Source organism: Rhinolophus sinicus, chromosome 12, assembly GCF_057876585.1.
Source record: "Rhinolophus sinicus isolate RSI-liver-muscle chromosome 12, RSI-T2T, whole genome shotgun sequence".
Taxonomy (NCBI): Eukaryota; Metazoa; Chordata; class Mammalia; order Chiroptera; family Rhinolophidae; genus Rhinolophus; species Rhinolophus sinicus.
Genome location: NC_142512.1, coordinates 42,615,444 through 42,639,638, shown reverse-complemented (window position 1 = coordinate 42,639,638; position 24,195 = coordinate 42,615,444). Strand labels below are relative to the sequence as shown.

At 50.3% G+C, this 24,195-nt stretch overlaps 1 protein-coding gene across 7 annotated transcripts in view; it reads left to right on the top strand.

The window, feature by feature from the left end:
- PLEKHM1 (pleckstrin homology and RUN domain containing M1) overlaps positions 1-24,195 on the top strand; it is a 46,062-nt gene that overhangs the window by 16,606 nt on the left and 5,261 nt on the right. For all 7 annotated transcript variants that reach the window (XM_088802282.1, XM_088802283.1, XM_088802285.1 and 4 more), the window contains 5 exons: positions 1,331-1,742; positions 10,756-11,026; positions 14,014-14,934; positions 17,358-17,503; positions 20,920-21,113. In XM_088802282.1, the coding sequence (XP_088658408.1) occupies positions 1,331-1,742; positions 10,756-11,026; positions 14,014-14,934; positions 17,358-17,503; positions 20,920-21,113 (1,944 nt within the window). The remainder of the gene's footprint in view (positions 1-1,330; positions 1,743-10,755; positions 11,027-14,013; positions 14,935-17,357; positions 17,504-20,919; positions 21,114-24,195) is intronic.

Genomic DNA, 24,195 nt, shown 5'->3' with positions numbered 1-24,195 from the left:
ATATGGTGTGAGAAAGGAAGTCCAACTTCATTCTTCTGTATGGAGCTATTCCCTTACCCCAGCACCATTTGTTGAAAACACTATTCTTTCCCCATTGAAATGTTTTGATGCTCATATTGAAAATCAGTTTGCCCATAAATGTGTGGTTGGTCACCAGTTTTTGATTAGAATGTCTTGGAGTGTTCAGCTAGAAGACACTCATGTAAAACCTTGAGTTCTAAAATCCTAGTTCGTGTAAACTCACATTAAGGGGAGTCGGATGTGTCTTCTGGACCCAGTCTGAGCCATTAGGGCAGATGTGTGCAATCTTCCGGGCTTCAGACAGCTTTGTTATCTGACCCTGCATTCATCCATGGCAGACTCGCCTGGATTCATGAGCAGAGGAGGAGATAGGAAACAGGTTTACTTCAGAAATGGAATTTGGATTCTCAGAAGCCTGAGGAGAGGGAGGGTGGAAGAACCACTAGCTTGTGCGCATTCCAGAAAGCCCAGAAGTATGTTTTTGTGCATGTCTGCGTGTGTGTATGTGTGTGCATGCACATACTTGTGCGCATGTGTGTATGTACATAAAGGCAGAAACACTGGGTCCCTGTGGCCCCAGCAGCGCCACTTAGGGGCAGGAAGAGCAAGTCCCCTTGGGAGCAGTGAGCAGGTGCACACCCCGTGTGTCCTGGTGTACACACTCTTATGCCTTGTGTACACTGATCTCCAGCAGCGCTTTCTGGCAACGGGAGCCTTGTCTGACTCCACACCCAGTCCAGCTCTGAGGTAGACCATCCCCTGCACCTCACCCCAATCCTGCCGCCCAGTTGCTGTTCCAGGAACAAAGTGGGTCCTCACTTCAGCTAAGTCCATAGCCCAGGAGTGGAGTCTTGATGCACCCGCTGCTGTGCTGCTGGGGAGCCGAGCTCTGAGACACCCTGGTCACGGAGGCTCTGCCGCAGTCAGCTTGGGGAAGTGATTGCCCACGCATCCGTCAGCTCTGCAAACTCTCCAGGCCCGCGGTGAGCCTGTACAGAAGGCAGAGGCAATCAGTTCGCATTCACATCAAGCCCTTTTTCTCAAAATGTTTTGTGAGCTTTCTCACCTGAGATCCTGGGCTCCACAAGTCACCTGCCCACCCAGTCTGCTTCCGTCTCAGCTGGGGAGGAACTCTGGGAGGGGGGGGGTCAGAGGAGGAGGGCTGTGGATGATGCAGAGAGTGTTGTTTGTTTCATTTCGTTTTGTAAATCACAAAACAGCAGTTTTCCATTCTTCCCACTGCCCCAGTAGCCTCCGGCATTCTAGCTGACAACCTGTCACACAGGTTTCTTTGTTCAAAAACTTCTAGGGTGTTGTCGGAATTCAGCAAAGCCCAGGTAAACTGTGTGCCAAGCAACAGACTGAGCGGAGACCCGGACATTCCCACACTGCAGGCCTCCCCGTCCCTCCACGGCTTCTGCCTGCACGCCAGTACGCACCCACACTTTGCTGTGCCTGCAGAGCACCCCCCTGCCCAGGCAGCCTCTGGCCCTCGAGACGGTAGCCACCAGCAGGAGCCAGTTTCCCAGACACCTGGCACCCTGGGCTTGCAGCATCTGGGCACTGCCCAGGCTGTCCCTTCAGAGAGCACGTCAGACCAACAGCCTTCTAGTCCTGTGAGAGAGACGACCACAGCCGTCGGCCAAGGGAGTGGCTGGCAGAAGCCTTCGGTGGATGACGGAGCTGTACTGAGCCTTGTGGTTTCCTCACCCATCAGTCCGGTGAGTGGTCCAGGCTGTTCAGGGGGAGATCTTGGTGAAATGTCTCAGAATGGTCTGTGCCTTCGCTCCGGTAGCCCCCTCTCCCTATGTGGTGTAGTGTCGATAGCATCATGATGACGGAGCTAATGTTTCCTGTGTGTGAGTTGTGGAAATGAGCCAGGCACTGTGCCAATCCCTCCCATGGGTACCTGCTGTCGTCTTCACATCCACCCTGTGAGAAGATAACTCTCATCTGACCACAGACCGTCTGCTCTTAACCACTGCCACTTAGCTCATGGCCTTGGGCAAGGAGCTGCACCTCGCTGAGCCTTGGCTTCCTCTTCAGTACTTATTAGTATTGAATTAATATTGTTAGGTGATACCAGGCTTCGAAAATGCTCGTTTTGCACATGAGCCAGACTTAGAACTGCACTATGCAATTTGACAGCCGCTAGCCCCCTGTGACTACTGAGCACTTAAAATGAGGCCAGTCTGAATTGAGATAAGCTGTGTAAAACAAACATTGGATTTTGAAGATTTAGTGTGGAAAAAGAAAACGTAAAATTTCTCATTAATAATTTATTGATTGCATATTAAAAAGAAAATATTTTGATATATTGGGTTAAATAAAATATATGAATAAAATTCATTTCACCTGTTTCTTTTTACATTTTTTAAAAATGTGGCTACTAGAAGCTGTGTGGCTCACATTGCATTTCTGTTGGACAGCGCTGTTCTAGAATAAGCCAGTCCGGTATGTTGATAACTTGAGGGAAGCCAGCCCTGGGAATGTCCTGGAGAGAGCCATGCATAGTGAGGCTTGAGAACCACTGGCCTAGTGAAGCAGTAGTCAGAGCTGTGAAGCCAAGCTCTTTGGCCACGTCACATGTGTCCTTGTGCATGGAACGCAGAGGTAGGAGTTTGTATGCACGTGTGCACACGGACACACACAGCCTGGAGTTTATCCCAGCTGCAGTCTGGGGCTCATGTTGGGGCACAGTTTACTTTTTCAGCTCCATCCATGCATTCTTTCCTTTGGCCTGGAGCTTCCAGGTCCTATTACTCAGGGTGGGACCAGGATCATGAAACAGACTAGAAGAGGCACACCCCGCCCTTTTTAAAACAGCTTTTTGAGGTATAATTCACATACCATATAATTCACCTAATTCAGGTACATAATTAAATTTTTTAATATATTCACAGGACTTTGCAACCATCACCATAATCTAATTTTAAACATTTTCATCCCCCATAAAAGAAACCCCTACCCATTAGCAGTCACTCCCTAACCTCTCCCTTCCCCCTACCTTTCTTCCCTCAACTTCTGGCAACCACTAATCTACTTTGTCCATAGATATGGTATTCTAGACTTACCACTTATTGAATCATATACTATGTAACCTTTCGTGATTGATTCTTTCAATTAACATAATGTTTTCAATGTTAACCCATGTTGTAGCATGTAGCCGTACTTCGTTCCTTTTTATCGCTGAGTAATATTCCTTTGTAGATTCCACTGTATGAATATGTCACATTTTACTTATCCCTTCATCAGTTGACAGACATTTGGGTTTTTTTCCGTTTTTTGATTGCTGTGATCAATGCTGTAATGAACATTCATGTTCCAATTTTTGGGTGGACATATGTTTTTAATTCTCTTGTATACATACCTAGCAGGGGAATTTTTGGATTATATGTTAACTCCTTATCTAACGTTTTGAAGAACTGCCAAACTAAAGTTTTCCAAAGGAGCTGATGCATTTTATATTCCTACCATCAGTATATTCCTGTAATTGTCTTTTTAATAATAACATAGTTATTATTATTATTATATAATAATAGTTATTATTATATAATATAATAATAGTTATTATTACTGCCATCCTAATGGGTGAGAAGTGGTATCTCATTATGATTTTGATTTATATTTCCCTGGTGGCTAATGATACTGAACATCTTATCATGTGCTTATTGGCCATTTGTGTATCTTTGGAGAAATGTCTATTCAGAACCTTTGCCCATTTTTAAATTGAGTTGTCTTTTTACTGTTGAGTTATGTATCTAAGTACCCATTTCCTAATCCGAGGTCATAATGATTTACTTGTATGTGTTCTACTATAATTTTTATAGTTGTTTAGATCTGTGATCCGTTTTGAGTTAATTTTTATATGTGGGGTAAAGATGAGTTCCAGCTTCATTCTTGTGCACGTGGATATACAGTTGCACCAGCATATGTATTGAAAAGACTGTTATTTCCCCCTTTTAAACATTTCTGAGGAATGATGGATTCTAAGTGCCCAGGTCCTCAGCGTGCACCCCAGTGAGTGAGTATATGTGATGTACACTGTGTCACCACCATCCAGATCAAGAAACAGAACATTTCCAGCCACCTGAACATTTCCAGCTCCCTCCTGCCTCTCGCAGTCATTGCTCCCTCTAACGAGGGAGCCATTTTGCCTTGTAGCACCATAGATTTATTTATCCTGTCATTGAACTGCATACAGATGGAATCATGCACGCCGTACACCTGTGCTGCTAGCACTGAACATTATCTCTGTGAGAGGCATCTGTACAAAAGCATGAGGCTATGGTTTGATCTTTTCCATTGATCTGTAGTATTCCGTCGTGAGAATGTAGCACAATGTATTTATTTATTCTCCTGCTACCAGACATGTGGGTTGTTTCCAGGTTTTTTACTATTATGAAGAAAGCTGCTGTGAACATCCTCGTACTTGCCTTGGACCCATTTCTGTAGGTATATATCTAAGAGTGGAATCGCTAGGTCATTGGGTAGGCATGTGTTTAGCTTCAGTAGCTGCTGCCAAACAGTTCTCTAACAGTGCTTTTACTGATTTATCCTCCTGTTTGCAATCTATGAGCGTTTTCATTGTTCTTTATCTAGCCAATGATGTCATTGATCTTTTTAATTTTAGCTACTCTAATACGTGTGTAGTGGTAGCTCACTGTGGTTTTAATTTGCGTTTCCCTGATGACTAATAATATTGATACCTTTTCATTTGCTTATTGGCAATTTGATCCTCTTGTGTAAGTGTCTCAGTCATTGTTTTATTCGCAGGATGAATGAGGTGTATTTTCCTTATTGGTTTGTAGGAGCTCTTTATATATAATAGGTTTTTCTTTTATTGGAGCACAAAATATGTGTAGCAAATGTCTATGGCTTGCCTTTTAAATCTCTTAATAGTATCTTTGGTTGAACAGAGGTTCCCAATTTTTTTAATGATCTTCAATTTATCAATCTTTCTGTATATGGTTAATGTGTTACATGTCTCTTTTAAAAATCTTTGTCTACCTCAAGGCTATGAAAGCTATGAAAATCCCTGTATTTTCTTCTAGAAGCTTATGTTTCACCTTTTACAATGAGGTTTATGATCCGTCTGGGATTAATTCTGTATATGGTGTGAGACAGGAGTCAAAGTTCATGTTTTTCCGTGTGGATATCTGATTGACTAGCACCATTTATTGAATATGACTATGTAAACCATGTAACTGTAAATGAAGGGCAGACTCCATTTTCACTATCCCAAAGACTGCTTCAGGGCCCAGAATGTCACAGAACCCTGGAGGTTGGGACTAAGAAACTGCCAACACACACTGGAGGTTGAGGGAAGAAAGGCTCTACAACCCCTGGCTTGAGCAGGGGACAGAGGGATGTCCTGTAGGGACAGTGGCTCCACAGAATGCTGCTGACCATGTTAAGTTCACTCCTGTCCAGGGTCTGGCTTCTGCTTTGCCGGCTCAGGCATTCTTTCTTGCGAGGGTCCCAGAGCTGATGGGACAGGGCAGCTCAACTCGTTAACGAAGGTCCTCCTCCACTCACCAAGTTTTCACCCACTGGCCTCCTTGCAGCTCCTAGCAGAGCAAGCCCCTTCCAGCCCTGGGTGTTTCCACCTTCTGTTCCCTCTGCCGGGATCCTTTCCCGACTCCTGCTTTTCCTCACTGTTGCCTCAGCCGTCCCTGACCACCCTGCCTTCAACGCACCATCCCAGTGACTCCTTCCCATTTACCTGCTTCACTTTGTCGGTAGCACTCATCACTATGTGAAATTAATTGTATTTTCTCTTTATTTGTCTACTTGTTTATTTTCTATCTTCCTGACTAGAGTATTAGCTCCACGATATGAAAGACCATGTCTATTCACTTCTGTATTGTCAGCTTCGAGCCCTGGACCTGGGAGAAAGTAGGTATCAATGAATAGTTCTTGAACTCTCCTGAGACTCTCGAAATGCCAGCTTGTGTATTTACACTGAGAAGTACCTCATCAAGTGCAGGAGTGGCCAGGTTGGTCGGACCAGGGCAGGCCCCGTGCAGGCCTCGGGGGGGTCTGCTTGCTGGAGGGTTGCTTGGGTAACGTGGACTCAAAGCAGCTGCTGCCGAGTCCAGCTGGAGCACCTCGGATGCTCGCCCCTCCCCGAGTCTGCCTCCACAGGGGCGTTGTGGGTCCCTTCATTCCTCCACTCTGTAGGCATCCCAGCACCCCGTGCAGCCTGCCTGCTCACACTGGCCTGGTGGCCTCCCTGCCTTTGGCCAGGGTGGGTGGGGCTGTGCCCTGCATGCTGCCTCTATGGTTCTCATCTCTCTATGCTTCCGTCACTTAGTCACTGCTATTTATTTGACACTTTGAGAGGGGGGGGTTCACTGTCAACTTTTATAACCCCAAGAGCCATTCAGTCTTTCATTAAATTTGTTTTAAAAAATCATTCAATACAAAGCCCTTGCAATGGGCCAAACACCATGCTTGGTCCAGTGATGGAACAGGACAGACAAGGGCCCTGCTCGCTGGGGATCGACACTAGATTAGACATCATAATTATGCTGTGATAAGTGCTGGGAAGGAGGGGTGCAGGGAGTGGGGGAGCACACTAGGGTGACTGTGTTTGTGGGACCTGGAGGGATGTGACTTGATTTCTCAGCGTAACTTGCAGAGGACAGTCTGAATTCTAAAACGTGGCCCTAATCACTGCCCTCATGCTCCTACGGCACATGGTCCCCTCCTCCAGGTAGGGGTACAGGCAGTCCCTTTGCCTGACATAATAAGGGCACACTGGACAAAAAATGCTTTTTGAAAGCGGTCCCGAGACCTGGTATCCCTCCTCAGCTAGACTCCTGCCTGGGCTTAGCAGTTGTATAAAGCATCCTGATGCCTTAGTAACTCAGGGGACAGTCCTCTCTCTTGGATCCCTGGCAGCAGGTGGTGCTCTGTCTGAGATCCTTCATCAATGGCGATTTTCCCTCCACTGTTCAAGGGGCAGGGAACTGGCCAGATGTGGGCCCCTGCGTGAGCAGGAGGTAGGAAGGCGGTGTGAGAGGGGAGCGAGAAGGGAGACAGTGATGTGCTCCCTTCTCCCCCCTCCCTCCCCACTGTATAACTGGGGGCCTGGTGTGGGGCACAGCCCCAGACCTCAGTCCAGGCCTCTGTGTGCAGAAACTCCAAGGACCCAGTGTTCCCACTGTTTTTCTCCATTGCTTAAAAGAACAAAAGGTTTTCCCTAGAGTATTATTTCCCGGCAGCTGACCTGTGGTCACTGATGTGTGTCTGACCATTTCCTTGTAGTCTCCCTCTCCTCCACGGAAACAGGAGCCCTTACCAGTGAGCGTGCATCGTCTTAGAATTCACCTTTTCCTTCCTTCCAGTTCCCTTGCACCACCCTCGTTATTTTACATTAAAGATGTTCACAAAGTCAAGATTTATTCCCTTATCTATTATAACGCTGTGCAACTCACAAAGAAAAAGGACCGTTCCAAACAGCTTCATAGGTGCTAGGATGGCGTTGAGCACAGAACGCCATGAGAGCCCAAGGCTGCAGGGGTCCCTAACCCAGCTGGGGAGGTGGGAGGGGGCAGGTTGGGAATGAGTAAGGAAAGCTTCCAGAAGGAAGTGGTGGATGACCCCTGAGTTGAGTCTTAAGGGATCGTGGTCTCTCCCATTAGGGCCATTAGCAGGAGCTGAGAGGTCACAGGATTTCCCAGGGATGTGTGCCAGCTTCCATGGAGCTGCCTAAACAGCCATGCCCATTTTCCTTGAGGAGTTCCCCTGGGTCTCAATGACCTAGGCAGGCTTTGTTCAGAATCCTGTGTGGTAAATGGTCCCCAGTAGCCACCCTGAGTGACACATTATCCTGTCACTGGCAGAAGGAAGCACCTGCCAAGTCTGAGGGTTTTCAGAGGAAGCCCTAGAGGTCCAACTCTGTGAGGTCCCCCCAGGCCCCTGACTCCGAACTCCCACTCTGGGCTTAGGGAGTCCTATAGCACCTGAATTGATTAAACTGTCTAAACCAATCCTTCTGGTGCAGCCCCAGCCCTGCTCCCCTTCCCTGTCTAGGTGAGCAGGGAGAGTAGTCTTGATTTCGGGGTTGGAAATAGCAACATCAGGGTGAGGTTGGTGGCGCTTAGGAAAACAGCTGGGCTGGTCCCACCCCTTGCATGACTCATTTCCTCTGTGTAGACAGCCACATAGGGCAGCCAGCTTCTTTGCCTCTGCTTTTCCACACTTGGGCACAGAAAGACAGGGAGTGCTTGGAATAGTGAAGAAAAGAACTAGAATCCAGTCCCACAAGCCCCCTGACCCCAGACCCACCCCACCTCCCCCAGCCAGTGAGCAGCTTCAGCCTCGGAGAGACAGCAACAGAAGGAAAGGCATAAGGCCGGGGGGCCTCGGGCCTGCTCGGAAGTAGGGAGGAGAGGCAGAGGCGGTCAGTGAGGACTCAGTCCTGCTTGCCCATGCCTCCCTTATCTCACCCCCTGCAAGCAGGGCCAGAACACTCTACATCCCTTGGACAAATGGATATCCACATAGGAAAGAGTAAAGGTGGACCCCTTCCCCACACCATGCATAACAATTAATTCAAAATAGATCATAGACCTAAATATGAGACCTAAAACTATAAAGCTCTTAGCAGAAAACACAGGAGTAAATCTTTGTGACCTTGGCTTAGGCAATGGTTTCTTAAGCATTTTGATACACATCAGAAGCACAGAGACAGAAGGAAAAATAGATGAATTAAATTTCATCAAAATTTTAAAAATGTGTGCCTTAAAGTGCACCATCAAGAAAGTGAAAAGACGACCCGCAGAACTGGGGAAATTATTTGCAAGTCATGTATCTGATAAGGGCCTAGTATCCAGAATATATAAAGAACCCTTACAACTTGTATTTGTTTCCTAGGGCTTCTGTAACCAAAGTATCATAAACTGGATGGCGTGAAACAACAGAAATGTATTCTATGCGACTTCTGGAGACTAGAAGTCCAAAAGCCAGATGTTGGCAGGGTTGGTTCCTTCTTGAGGTTCAAGGAAGAATCTGTTCTGTGCCTCTCTCTTAGCTTCTGGTGTTGCCAGCAACCCTTGGCGTTCCTTGGCTTACAGATGCGTCACTCCGATCCCTCCCTCTGTCGCCACATGGCCTTCTCCTTCTGTGTCTCTGTCTTCACTTGACATTCTTCTCTGTGCAGGTGTCTTCTCTTATAAGGACACCATTCACATTGGATGAAGGGCCCACCCGACCCCAGTATGACCTCATCTTAACGAATGACATTTGCAACAACCCTATTTCCACATTAGTTCACATTCTGAGGCACTAGGGGATTTCAATATATCTTTTTTTTTTTTTAAACTCCTTTTTTTTTTTTTTGGATTTTATTGGGGAAGGGGAACAGGACTTTATTGGGGAACATTGTATACTTCCAGGACGTTTTTTCCCAGTCAAGTTGTTGTCCCTTCAGTCTTAGTTGTGGAGGGTGCCATTCAGCTTCAAGTTGTTGTCCTTTCAATCTTAGTTGTGGAGGGCGCAGCTCAGCTCCAGGTCCAGTTGCCGTTTCTAGTTGCAGGGGGCGCAGCCCACCATCACTTGCAGGAGTTGAACCGGCAGCCTTGTGGTTGAGAGCCCGCACTCCAACCAACTGAGCCATCTGGGAGGCAGCTCAGCTCAAGGTGCTGTGTTCAACCTTAGTTGCAGGGGGCAGAGCCCACCATCCCTTGCGGGACTCGAGGAATTGAACTGGCAACCGTGTGGTTGAGAGCCCACTGGCCCATGTGGGAATCGAACTGGCAGCCTTTGGAGTTAGGAGCACGGAGCTCCAACCGCCTGAGCCACTGGGCCAGCCCTTCAATATGTCTTTTGGAGGGATATGATATAACCCATAACAACACAAGAACAAAAAGACAAACCAATTTAAAAATGCGCAAAGGATGTGAATAGACATTTCTCCAAAGGAGATATACAGATGATCAATAAGCCCATGAAAAGATGCTCAGTGTCATTAGACATTAGGAAAACTCAAATCAAAACCATGAGATTGTATTTTACACGCATCGGATGGCTATAATAAAAAAAACAGTAACAAATGTTGTAGAGGACGTGGAAAAATTGTAACCCTCATACTGGCTGATGAGAATGTAAAATGGTATAGCCACTTCGGGAAACAATTTGTAAGTTCCTCAAAAAGTTAGACCTAGTTACCATATGACTTATCAGTTCCACTCTTAGGTATGTACCCAAGAGAATAGGAAACGTCCACACAAATGTGTGCGTGAATGTCCATAGCAGCATTGTTCATGATTGCCAAAATGTGGTATGTCCATACATTGGAATATGATTTGGTAACATAAAGGAATGGAGTACTAATAAATGCTACAACGTGGCTGAACCTTGAAAACATTACGCTAAGCAAAAGAAGCCAGACACAAAAGACCACATGTTCTAGGATTCTATTTATACGAAATGTCCAAAATGGACAAATCTATAGAAACAGAAAGTAAGATTGTTGGTTGCCTAGAACTGGAGTGGTTGAGAGGAAATAGGGAGTGATTGCTAATGGGTACGGGGCTTATTTACGGAGTCATGAAAATGTTCTAAACTTAGGTTGTGGTGATGATTGCACAACTCTGGATAGCATAAAACTATTGAATTGTGTGCACTTTGAATGGGTTGATTTTATGGTATGTGAATCATGTCTCAATGAAGATGTTTTTTAAAAAACTTTCAAAACAGCGTATGTCTTTACTTCTTTCCCAATAGAAAAGCAAGAGCTGGATCTCAGAAGATGACTTCTACCGGCCTCCCCAGGAACCAGCCACAGAGAGCCCGTCACATGGCTCCGTAGCTTCTTCCAGAGGGTCTCCAGAGTCAAGGCCTGGTCTTCTCAGGCATTTTTCTCAAGGACCAAAAAAAAGCTCCTCCATGGGAGCATTAGACGAGGCTTGTGTGCCTTCTCCAGAAAGCGGAAAAAGCAAGGCAGCCGCGACGCAGGAACATAAGAACTTCAGGGTGGTGCACCGCCGGCAGATGGGTAGGTGACGGCAGAGTTCTGGGGTGGCCTCACTGCAGGGACGCTGCCCGTCAGAAAGCAGTTCTGAAGTCCTCTTTTCCATTACCAGTTGGGTGGTGTCTTCTCACAAGAAAAGCCTCATCCCAAAATGTAATGAGGAGCACCCTTGCTGAGTAATTCAGGAAAGCATTTGAGGAAAAATAGTACGTTTTTTCATACAATCTTAATAACGCCATGCCCCAAATTGCCTACAGACTGAAAAAATACTTTCATATATTGGAATGGAAAACATTTTCTCTGAAGCTACCCTATAAATCTTATTTTACAGAACCCTTGATTCTGTCTGTAGCCCAGAGAAAACCCTGCCTCTTGAAGGCCCAGGAGTTTCAAGTGCTCCTTCCCAAGGCCTTTACCTTAGACAGTTTACTCAACAGCTCTGGGGGCTTAATCAGATCAACTGTTTGTTCAGTGTCCTCCCTGTGCTGTTTACAATGAGGCCAGCTGGATCGCATGTAACACCCTGTGACATTCCAGAAAGCGTTAAATAGCCATAACCAAATTTTTTTGTAACCCTCATAAATGGGCTTCCTCTTTCAAACAAACAAAAAAGTGTGCCCTAGACTCAGTCTCTTTGTCTCATTTTCTGTTTACAGTGACCCAGCAGAGAATTCTGGCCAAGTTCCTGGGGGCCTGGCTGAGGGAGGGAGTACGGGTAGACTCCTGATCGCCACGCTGGCTTCTTGTAGGTTTTCCTGTCAGAAAAACCTACACGATGGTTGTAACCATGCCAGAGGAGGTGTGCTTTGTGCCTGGCCATCGGGTTTCCTGAGGGGTAGGAAGACCCACTACAATGGTTTGAAATCTCCAAGGCTGGTCCAGGCGGAGAGAGAGAATTGTGTATTGTTTGGATCTCTTGGTTGGCAGTAGGCGCCCCGGGATCCGGGAGCATTGAGCAGTATGTGCTACGTGGGCACCCACTCACTCACTCAGCAAATAGTTATTAACACCTGTGATGTGTCAGGCGCTGTTTCAGGTGCTCATGACATGGCAGGAAACAGCAAAGTCCCTGTCTTCATGGGACTTCCATTCTAGTGAGAGATAGGAAATAAGAAAATTACCAAGTAAACGTACACGTATACTATGGGCAGGTGATCGTAAAAGCTATGGAGAACAATAAATCGGGGAGTACCAAGGTGGGGAGTGCACTGTTTCCTATAGGATGGCCAAGGGAGCCTCACAAATCAGGTGGCATTTGAAGAAATGTGAAAGAAGGGAGGGAAGGAGGCACGAGGCCATCTCTGGTTTAAGCAGGGAGACCAAATGCAAAGATCCTGCAATGAGAACGTGCTTGACGTGTCCAGGAAACAGTGGAGATCAGAATAGCTGGAAGAGAGGAGGTCAGAGTGACGGCGTGCCTCTGGGCTTTGGCTCTGAGGGAGATCGCAGCTATTGCAGGGTTTCAAACTGATGGGCATGATCTGACTTACATTTTAAATGGGGGAGTCATCCTGGCTCATATGGTGAAGGACTGCAGAGGGGGAGAGACCAGTTAGGAGGGTATTTCCATAACCCAGGCGAGGGATGACAGTGGGCTGAACTCATGAGGTGGTGCCGGAGGTGGTGAGAAGTGGAAGAGTCTGGATATGCCAGTAGGATATGCTGGTGGATTTGATGTGGGGTGTGAAAGAAAGAAAATCAAGCACAAGTCCAAGGTTTTTAGCCCAAGCAATTGGAAGGATGAAGTTGGCTGTTTTATGAGATGAACATCAGGAGAGAAGCAGGTTTGGAGCTGGAGAATCAGGAAGGCATTTTTACACCTAATCCACTTTGAGAAGCCTGTTAGACTTGCGTGGAGCAGATGGAGATCTGAATCTGGAGTTCAAGGGCAAGGTCCAAGCTAGAGATAAGAACTGGGGAGCTGTTGGCCTCAAGCCCTGAGATTAAGTGTGATCACCTAGGAAGTGGTGTCCATGGAGAAGAGGGCAGGACCCAGGACTGAGCTCTGGAGCACAGCAATTGGGGGCAGCGAGAGGAGGAGGAGTGAGCCTGAGGGACAGAGTGGCCAGTGACAGTGGAGAACCAAGAGTGAGGTCTCAGCAACCAAGTGAGGGAGGTGTTTCACGAGGGGAGGAGGGCTCCGCTGTGTCCGGTGCTGCTGACTGGTCAGGCCAGACGGGGACCGAGGATTGGCCTTTGAATTTGGCCACAAGGAGGACCTGGTGGCCTTTGTGATGGCTGTTTCAGTGGAAGGAGGGGACAAAAGCCTGATTGGAGCAGGTTCAAGAAGGAATGGGAGCAGGGCAACTAGAGATAGTTCTATAAAGCACCTCCTCGGGAGTTTTTCTCTGAAGGAGACAGAGAAACAGGATGGTAATCAGAGATGTGAGTGGAGTCGAGAGGTATTTTTAAAGACAGGAGAAGTGTGTGTGTGTGTGTGTGTGTGTACGTGTGTGTACGTGTGTGTACGTGTGTGTACGTGTGTACGTGTGTGTACGTGTGTACGTGTGTGTACGTGTGTTTGTACGTGTGTACGTGTGTGTACGTGTGTACGTGTGTGTACGTGTGTGTACGTGTGTACAAGGACATAGGAGAGGGAGGGACAATTGCTGGAGAGAAGTCCTTGTCCTTGAACAGGCAGGGAGAGCAGGGACCCCTGTACAAATGGAGGGGTTGGCCTCAAACAGAAGCACAGTCAGTTCACCCCTGGTGACAAGAGGAAGCAGAATGTGGGTACAGACGCTGGGAGTGGAGGAGGTGTCGTGGGGGCATATGGAGGTAATCTTTTGAGTGTTTTTATTTTCTCAGTGAAATTCAGAAACAAGGTCAACAGCTGAGGGTGAGAATGGGCTGGAGGCACTCAAACAATTGTTCCCAAGCAGCCCCGTGGCTGGCCTGTGTTCTGGTGGCGTCCCCTTGTCCGCACCCACGGCAGGACCTCGGGCTCCAGAGGTTTTCTTGGGTAGTTAAGTGACAGGCCCACCGTCTAATGTGCCTCTTTCTGCCTCCAGGACTGTCCAACCCTTTCCGGGGTCTCCTGAAGCTGGGCACAGTGGAGCGGCGGGGGGCAATGGGCATCTGGAAGGAACTCTTCTGCGAGCTGTCCCCCCTGGAGTTTCGCCTCTACCTGAGCGGCGAGGAGCGCACCTGTGTGGAGAACTGCTCCCTGCTGCGCTGTGACGCTGTGGGGCCGGCACACAGCGATGGTCGCTTCGAGCTGGTCTTCTCCAGCAAGAAGCTGACCCTGCGTGCGTCCTCCCAGGATGAGGCGGAGGACTGGCTGGACCGAGTGCGGGAGGCCCTGCAGAAGTGCCGGCCCCAGCAGGACGACGAGTGGGTGAACATCCAGTACCCCGAGCTGCCCGACGATCCCCCAAAGGCCCCTGAGGATGGCCTCCCCTCCCACTCGGACCTGCTCACGGAGCCCGAGACCGTCCAGGGCGTGCAGTTGGATTGGTCCTTTGCCCAAGTTCCCGAGCCAGATGCTATTAAAGAATCCCTCCTGTACCTGTATTCGGACAGGACCTGGACTCCCTACATTTTTTCTCTGTCCTTGGAGTCTCTGAAATGCTTCCGCGTGAGAAATAACGAAAAGATGTTATGCGACAGCCATGGAGTCGAGACCATCCGAGATATCCTGCCAGACGCAAGCCTCGGAGGCCCAGCCTTCTTCAAAATCATCACGGCCAAGGCCATCCTGAAGCTGCAGGCCAGCAATGCCGAGGAGGCCGCTCTGTGGAGAGATCTGGTGCGCAAGGTCCTGGCGTCCTACTTGGAGACGGCTGAGGAGGCAGTGACCCTGGGTGGGAGTCTGGATGAAAACTGTCAGGAGGTGCTGAAGTTCGCCACTGGGGAGAACGGCTTCCTGCTGCAGTACCTGGTGGCCATCCCCACGGAGAAGGGCCTGGACTCCCAGGGCTGCTTCTGCGCAGGTGCCGACTTGCCTTCCCACCGCCCCCAGCAGGCCAGCCTCCCTCCCTCCTCCTCTGGTGGAGTTCCTGGTTCAGCTCTGCACCCCTTCCCCAGCCCTTCAGGAGTACCCCCATCCCATCGCTGGGGTGTTGCAGCAAATGAGGCTGTTTGCTCCAGCAGCCCCTTCCTGGCACCTCCTGCTGAGGGGTGGGGCCTGTGGGTGGCAGCTCTGCTGAGCACTGCTCTCTGCTCAGGGATTCCAGGGAGCTAAGCTCTCCACTCGCTTCCTTACCATGTTACTATATTATCATCTTTTGGAACCGGCATGGTACCCTTTCAAATATTTTTGCATGCTTTTGCAAGTACACACGGCTGTTTGTTTGGTTTTTTTAATTATAAAAATGGGCTCATACTACTCAGCACTGTCCAATAGAACTTTCTGTGATGATGAAAATGACCTAGATCTGTGCTGTCCGGTACGGGAGCCATCAGCCACATGTGGCTGCTGGGTACTTAAAATGTGGCTAGTGTAACTAAAGAACTGAATTTTCATTTTATTTCATTGAAATGGATTTATTAGGTTGGTGCCAAAGTAATTGCGGTTTTTTTGCAATTATTTTTAACTTTTTAAACCACAATTACTTTTGCACCAACCTCATGAATTTCAAAGGGCACATGTGGCAGGTGGCATTGTGTCAGACAGCGCAGCAACGTATATATTGTTTTGCAACTTGGTTTTTTTCTGGGTAAGAATACATTATGGATGTTATTGCAAGACCGTACATCTGCTATATCATCATCATCATCAAATCTAACTCTTCTGTGCTGGGCACTGGGCCAGATGCTTTATTTGGATGTCTTATTTAATCCTCTCACCCACCCTGTAGGGATAGGTGCTACTATTACCTGTTTATAGCTGAGGAAACCCAGTAACGGGACTGGTTAGAATCTTGTCCCAAATTCACACAGCTAGTAAGTGGCAGAGCCACATGAGGACCGTGATGGTCCCAGAACCTGTGCTCTTAGCCAGGTGCGCATAGGCCCTCTCCCCTCCCCTGCCAGGCTGTGATACGCCACTGATCACCTTCCATCTTCAGCTCTTCTCCCCAGTCCAGCCTGGGGCCTCTGGGTGAACCGTGAGGAGCTTGTCTGATGCAGAGTGCCACGGCAGGAGACTTGGCAACAAGCTCTTTAGGAGCTGCTCTGTCAGGGTGGAGGCTGTGGGACTAGAGGGGAAAGCCTGCCTCAGGCGTCTGGAAGGAAGTGGTCTGCGGTCAGTACCCCTGGAGGATGGGAGATGCTAGGCAGAGCAGAGCATCCTGTGGAAACCTCTTCAAGCCCCTGCTCACCCCTCTCCTCCTGCCAGACAATTCAAACTTGTGGGTGTGAAAGAACACTGATGGGGGCAGCTCTCACCGTGCCTGCCACCCGCCAGCCTGCTGGCAAGACTGGAACTGGGGAGCTTGGGGTTCCTCTCCCCCCGCAAGCACAGCTCAGTGGCCAAGCAGATACCAGCCACTGCCATTTGGCTTGTCTTGCATAGTTTGCAGGGCCCTTTCAAAACCTGTCTCGTTTACACTTTCGAATAACCCCACAAAATAACCAGTAGTAGCTAACTTGCACAGGTACTGAACTAGAACCTGGCAAAAATTTAGTGAAGGTCAGGATGAGGCAGCTGGTAAGCAAAAGAGCCGGCCCTTCTAGTCTCGAGGCCGGAGGACTTTTTCCTTTGCTCCATGGGAGGCTGGGCGTGTGTCAGGATTTGAGCCAGGCCTTTGCTTTACCCTAAGCACACCCCACTCCCACTCCCTCTGCCCCCAGCTGGAGGGACCTCCAGCTGAGGGCTGAAGCTGGGCCCGGCACCACTGTCCTGAAGTGTCCGGCAGCTCTGGCTTCAAGCTCGCATCAGGCAGCGTCCAGACTGCTCTGCTTCCTTCTGCCTTCCCCCCACTCCCTGGGGCCGACCCTGTGTCCCCAGCTCCTTTCCTGCTTGCTGAGGCGCTGCACTTGGTTGCTTCCATTTCTGGGCTCCCGTGGAGGGGGGCGCTAGAGGAGGTGGGTATGGTGAGCAAGCATGGGGAACACTGAACAAGGCAGCCAGGCACAAAGGAACGCAGGCTCTAGGACCAGTGCAACCCAACTTGGAGTCCTAGTGCCACTTCATCATCGTGTGACTGGCAGGTTTCCTAACATCTGTGTACCACTTCCTTCAGCTATAAAATGGCGATGGTAATTCTTACAGTGTTTTGCTGTAAAGATTAATTAACAGTTGATTCTGAGTGGTGGGAATATGAGTCGTGGTGGTTCTTATCTTTGTACTCTCCTTTTTAATCTTCATATTTTCCTTAAATAGCAGGCCCTGTCCACCTCAGTAGTTTGTGTTATTCAGGAGCTGACTCTGGCCCCCACTGCTACTCACTGCCACCCTCCTTCTCCCCACCAGGCTGCTCCCGGCAGATCGGCTTCTCATTTGTACGACCCAAGCTCTGTGCCTTCTCTGGCCTCTATTACTGTGACATCTGCCACCAAGATGATGCCTCAGTGATTCCCGCCAGGATCATCCACAACTGGGACCTCACCAAGCGCCCTGTAAGTCTCGAGCCCAGCCCGTCGTGGCCACACGGGGCTGCTGAGTGGTCACTGCTCTTTGCTGCTGCTGTCCATCTGTTGGGAGGAGTTTGGCTCTAAAAAGCCAGGGTCCCTGGTTCAGGCCCCATGATGTGGGGGAGCTGACTAAAGAAAAACTCACTACCGGTCTACAGCCCCTGGGCAGCGCTGTCCGTGCCTGCCTTGGTCCTCAGGTGGGGGTCTGAGGGTGGTCCTCTGCAGCTCCCCACAACTCCAGACAAAGCTGTTTAAGGTACCAGCAACTGGATGGATGGATGGATGGATGGATGGATGGATGGATGGATGGATGGATGGATGGGAAGCAAGGATAGATACAATAGCTTAGCTACATGGAGGGAGAGGATAGATATATGGATGGGGGGATACATGGCTGTGGCTGAATAGATTGGCTGGCCAGCTGGATGCACTTCCCCCTTGGAGCAGTCAGCCCTTTTATTGTCGTTGAAAGAACCTGTAAAGAATTTTTTAATGACAACTTATGAGCCAACCTGACGACAATTGCCAGGGAGCAAGATCTCACATGTTCCAGAGAATGACAGTTTTGCATTTTCTTCTATACATTTGGAATTAATGAGGGAACGTAAGGAAGATTACATGAAGGTGGGAGAGAGCAAGGCAGGGAGTTTACAGATTAGTTAAGATTATGTGCTCTCTTGAGGGTGGTCATGCTTTAGAAAGAGGGATCTGAAAGGGAGCATTTCTAAGGTGTGTTAACCTAGATGCACAGAAGCAATGGACGGGGCTTGCTTGAGGCAAAGAGAAGCCTTTTACTAAAGAAGTTTTCTGCCTGGGGCATGATGGCCACCGTGACCTGCCCAGTTAGGAATTTGTGATCAGATCACCCTGTGAGGTTACTTTCGGTTAAATTTATTATAGCGCCCTTGTTTGTCCACACCGTGCATTTTACGTATGCATCTACTTTTTGTAAAGTTGGGATTTTGCTGGACCCATACATGCTTTGTACACTTAGTATTACATCTTGGGTACTTTCTTGTGTTCACCAACTGCTTTTGAATGAGATATACTCTAAGATCATTCAGATTTTCTTCTTTTCCCACTGAGCTTACCCACTGTTGTAGCTGTTCCCATGAGCAAATTATTGAATTTCAGCTTCCTTGTTTGCATGGGGATTAATAACAGTGTCTCCTCGGGCATGTGTGAGGACTAAAGGGGGCAGTGCCCCAGTCACTTAGACGGAGCCTTGCGTTAGTGCCCTTCCCCTTTCCTGAGATCTGCACACCTTCTGCCCCCCAATTCATGGGGCCAGGGTTTACCTCAAGGGGCACAAACGTGGCTCTCTCCTAAAGGCATAGATTTTTGCCAAGACAGACACAGAAACACAAGGAAGAAGCTATTAGCTTCTCTTGAGACCCAGGCCTGCTGGCTGTGCAGGCCTGGGATGTGTATGTGTCCTCATCAGAGCGCAAGGAGCGTGATGCCGAGAGTCTCTGCCACCCCAGCCTCCAACCCCGGGGACAGGAACCCCAGAGACGTTAACTTCACTTGGGCTTTTTGGTTGGTTACATCATCCTCACCCCTACCCTGAGGGTTAAGGATTTCATTACATGGAGGAAATGAAATCTCAAAGTCACCACAAATGCAAAGAACCCTTTGGCCATAAAACACTGTTTACAACACCCGATACTGCTGTTGAGCCATCTCCTTATTCATTGCTATAATTTTTGTGCCACTTCCTTTCCTACTAGAAAATTACAATATTTTTTCAGCATACCTGAGATCAGGAAATATCCAGCTGTCTCTCAAAGATCCCTGGCTTGGGAAAGACAGGGAAATTCAAACTGGAAAGCGGCTGGCTCGCCGGTTAGGGACCTATTGCCTACTCACCGTTCCCACTCTGGCTGACCCACTTGTGTGAGGCCTGCCTGGCTTAGCAGGATGTGAGCCCAGGACTGGGGCTTCTTTCTTTGTCTGTCTCCTCCACGCCCACGGGATAGAAATAGTCCCGGGGGAGCACAAAGCCACTGCCCGTCTGCAGCACCTGGCAGTTTACAGCGCACATTCCTGTGTGTTATTTCATCTGAGCCTCACCCAAGGCCTAAGGCTGTCGTGGGCAGGGCTGGGAAGAGCAGCTTGACCGGAGTCTCTGCGGCTTTGCCAGCGGGCTGCCCATCGTCAGGGCTCTGCTACCTCAGGGCTCTGGGCAATGGGAAAGAAGGAGTTGGCCATTGCTGGGGGAAGCAAGAGATGCTGGTGGACCTGGGAGACAGCCCCCCAGGGTAACAGTCTCCTGAGGGCCCTGTTACATCCCCCACCCTCCAGGGGACAACGGGGCCACAACAGGCGTTCAGAGTCTGATGGCAGCCCCCATTTACTGGGCATATGCTACATGCCAGGAGCTTATGTAGATTATCTTTTCATCTAAATTTAAAATAATCCCCGGGTATAGGTGTTTGTATTTTACACATGAGGAAACTGAGTCACAGAGAACTTAAGGACGTTTTACAAGGTCACATAGCTAGGAAATGGCAGAGCCAGGATTCAAATCCAATTCCTACTTGAAAGCCAGACTCCTAACGACTGCGTGGCAATTGGCAGTGGAGACCAGCTCCTCTCCTCCATCCTGCTTATCACAGCAAGGGGGAGACTGCAGGGGAGAGAGGCTCCTGGTTAGTTAGTGTGGCAGCCTGGGGTGCGGAAACGACACCTCAGTCCAGACCGGGGCTCCACTTTCCCTTCGGGTTGTTAAAAGGATGAAGAAAGGCTGTGGTCAAGGTCCGTAGCCCAGCGTCTAGCAGAGTCTGTGCACAATAACTGGCTTTGGCATTAGGATCAAGCCTGAGGGTAGAGCCTTTAACGCCCTGTCAGGTGGGGTTGATCACTCACCTCCACGTGGAGATTCGGGAGAGCCCTGGGTGGTGCTGCCTGTGAAAACTGATGGAACTGCAGAAACCTCTTGTTAAGCTGTGTTGGATCTGTGGCTTCCTGTGGTTGGAGCCTGACTCAGACCAGTCACCTGATGCCTAAGTCGGCCCAGGGGACTGTTTCCTTTAGTCGGGAAGATGGGGGCTGGGAGAACAGGAAAAAGTGGAAAGGGTCTGTGAGGCCCAGGAGGAGAGGGGCCCCTCCTCCATCCCAGCATGGTCTGGGAGGGGCACCAGCTGGTTCCATGGAGGGAGAGTAGTCTTGGGGGTCAGATAAATTGGTTTCAAATCTTGGCTTTTATGAGCTGTGGACCTAGGCCAAGTCACTTCATCTGTCTCAACCTCAGTGTCCTCATCTGTAAAAGGAAGATGGCACCAGTTCCCTTGGAGAGGGGTGGCAGGGTGAGTGAATAAGTAGGTAATACAGTGTCTAGCCCAGAGGCGCTCACTGGATGGCCTTTCTCTCCTACCCCCGCCACTTGGTGGTGCCCCCAGATCTGCCGGCAGGCCCTGAAGTTCCTGATGCAGATCCGGGCCCAGCCCCTCATCAACCTGCAGCTGGTGAACGCGTCTCTGTACGAGCACGAGGAGCGAATGCACCTCATTGGGAGGAGCCGAGAGCAGCTGAAGCTTCTGGGGGATTACCTGGGCCTGTGCCGAAGTGGAGCCCTGAAGGAGCTAAGCAAGAGGTGAGCCCTGGCCACGGCCACACACACGCACGCACACACAAGGGGTCAGTGCATACTCAACGTGTCCTCTTGGGAGAAATGCCAGGGCTGGGCGGAGATCTGCCTATTGGGCCTAGGAAATTACCACATGCTTTAGGAATGGCTTTTGTTTGTTCATGTATTCATTCATTCAAACATTTGTTCAACAAATATTTATTGAGAACGTACTCAGTGCCCAGTACTGGGCTAGGTGTGTGGGATCCAACGCAGGGCAAGGTAGGCCTGGGTCCTACCCTCTTTAAGGGAAGGCAGATGAATCAGCCAGCAGCTATGGCCAGGGCTGAGGGCCAGAAGAGAGAGGTTGGCCCTGGAAGTACAAAGGGAAACGTCCAAGTGGATTGGAGGACGGGGGAGGGGCGGAAGACTTCCTGGAGGAACTGGCATCTAAGGTGAAACCTGAAAAATGAGTAGGAGTAGAAAGGGGAAGCGAAACAGGAAAGAGTGTTCCAGACAGAAAGAATGATGCGCATGGGCCGTGAATGAAGGCCTCATACGTTGGAAGAACAGAGAGAACTTCAGAGGGAGTGAGGAGGGAAGTGGGGCGTGCGGTGAGAGGAAGGCTGTAGAAGCAAGTGAGGACCAGACCCCCAAGGACGAGTTGCCCTGGCTCCTCCCTCCCTTCCCCAGCCCGTCCTCCGTCCTGTGGCTGCTTTGCTGCTGTCCGTAGCAGCATCCCTGCCACAGTCCTCAGAAGAGGGCGAGGTTGGGTGGGCCCCTCGGGATGCCCTTCGGGAAACTTCCCGGTATCCAGGGCCTGGGGCCTGCTCAGGGGTGGGAGGTGACCCTGGACCTCAGCGCCGGCTTAGAGGGTCTTTCTGTGCCGGTCATAAATATCTCCTAGCCCCTAGGTCACAGCCCAGGCTGTGGCCTCCGTGGGACTGTGCTGTCCTGGGGCCCTCGGAGAGCAGGCCTCAGGCAGAGGAGCTGGTGCCTACCACCCAGGTGGGTTTCACTGTGTCCTGGGGGCTCGGAGCAGCTCACAGGCCCGTCCACATCCCCCCTCCAGCCTCCCTCCCCACAGGCTGGCACAGAGACCCCCTGTCTGACTGGCTGTGCCTCCTCAGGCCTGGCTCTGCGGGGCCAGGGCAGTGCCCAGTGCAGGTCCCCGGGGCTCTCACGGAGGGGGCTGCTGCAGGGGCTCTCTTAGCAAAGGTCTCTTTCCCAGCACCTGGAAGAGCAGAGAGCCCTCTGGGGGCCACTGTCGGACCCTAGAAGGCTGCTTCCCTGGGAGGCTCTGCACATCTCAGCCAGCAGCTGGGTGCCTGGGTCTTCACTCACACCCACCTTTCTGACATTCCAGGACCCAGGGCTTCAGAGTCTGCCCCCTACCATGACCAGGGTGGTGAAATCTCTGGGTTCAGGTGGGACCTCCTCACCTGACCCAGTCAGGGGGTCTCTGCAGACCTGAGTAGATCAGCTGCCTGCAGGGTGCGTTCTGGGAGCTGTTCCCACTCACTCAGCCCCACGCTGCTGACATGGTTTGGTCATTGGCCTCACTGACCTGTCTGGGCTGGCCTGTGCTGGGTGCTGGCACAGTCCCTCTTTCTCCCTGGCCCTGCTGTCCTCATCCTTAGGCGACAGCTCTATACACCTACTATGTGCCCGGCCTGTGAGAACAGAGCCACGCCTGTGGAAGTCCCATTCTAGAAGCAGCACGGATAGGGGAAAGAGCACAAGAGCAGACTTGGCCTGGCCTCAGACCCACTGTGTGATTTGGGGAAATTGCTTCAAGTCTCTGAGCTTCAGCTTTCTTGTCTATAAAATGTGCGAGTCATCCCCGTATTCACGTGGCCTTCCTGAGTTGCGTTATGGTGAAGTCTACGTGAGGGGTGCAGAGTCTGGGAAGGGACACAGATAGGCAGACAGATGGCCCTGGATCAGCATGGCATGTGCCGTGAGGGAGGGTACCTGACCCGGCCTCGGCAGGGCCCAGAGGGCCTGGGAGGCTCCTGGAGAAGATGGTGTCTGAGCTGAGGGTTTGTGGAGTTCTTCTTTTTTTTTTTTTATTTCATTAAGAAAAAATATGCTTTTCTTCTTTACAAGGTGGTATTCAAACAGTATGAAAGAGTCAGGCCAGAAGTTGGGCGCACCCCTCCTCCAGCCCCACCCCCGTCGGTATTGTCAGAGCATGCTCCAGACCTCGCTCTGTCCTTACACACAGGGAGACAGCGTTGCTGCAGCACAAATAGACAGCGTTGCTGCAGCACAAATAGCATCCCATACATAGTGAAATGGGGCTTAAAAGAAGAACTAAAGAGAAGAAAGGGGAAGGGGGGCCCAGCTTTCCTGGCTAAGGTGCGGGGGTGGGAGTGTGGCTCGCCAGGACCTACGAGGGGCTCAGTGCAGCCTGACTGTGGGTGCCGACCTCGAGGCCCTACGTGCTGCACCAAAGGTGTTGGGGTTTTACTCTGCCTGCATTGGGAGCCACTGAAGGACTTTGAGCATGAGATTGTCACATTCTGATCAGTTGAGAAAAGACCCAGTTTGGCAGCAGTGGGGCACAGGCTGGTACAGCACTCCTCCTGGGAGGTGAGTTGCCCAGGGTGGAGGGCGAGGGGATGAGAAGGAATGGACAGGTCTTGGATGTGGGATCCCCTTTCTCTCAGAGGACCTCGCCAGGGGGCTGCCACTGGCAAAGGGAGCTCCTCCCTGACTTCACCTTCCACCTCAGTCGTTAAGGTCTCTCTAAGTGTGACCAGCCCAGCGGCCAGTGGCTTACAGTGGTTCATCCAGTGGCTCTGGGTCTGGCTGGCCCCCAGGGCTTCTATGACTGAGCAGAGGGCAGATGACAGAGGTGACTCTCCATTCAAATCAGCTCCACCCTTCCTGCCAGCTCAGGAACAGCCTGTGCACCCCCCCACCCCCGTGTTTTCCTGGTGATAAATGGTGGCTTCCTGTTCCCAGAAAGCTGGGATTTTCCTGGGGAGACCAGCATAGTGAACTGATCAGCCAGTCGGCAGTGTCGCCACCCCACGGAACACAGTGTGGCCTGCCCAGCTGCTTGGTGGGACTCGCCATCTCTGCCCTGGATTGAGTTCCCCTG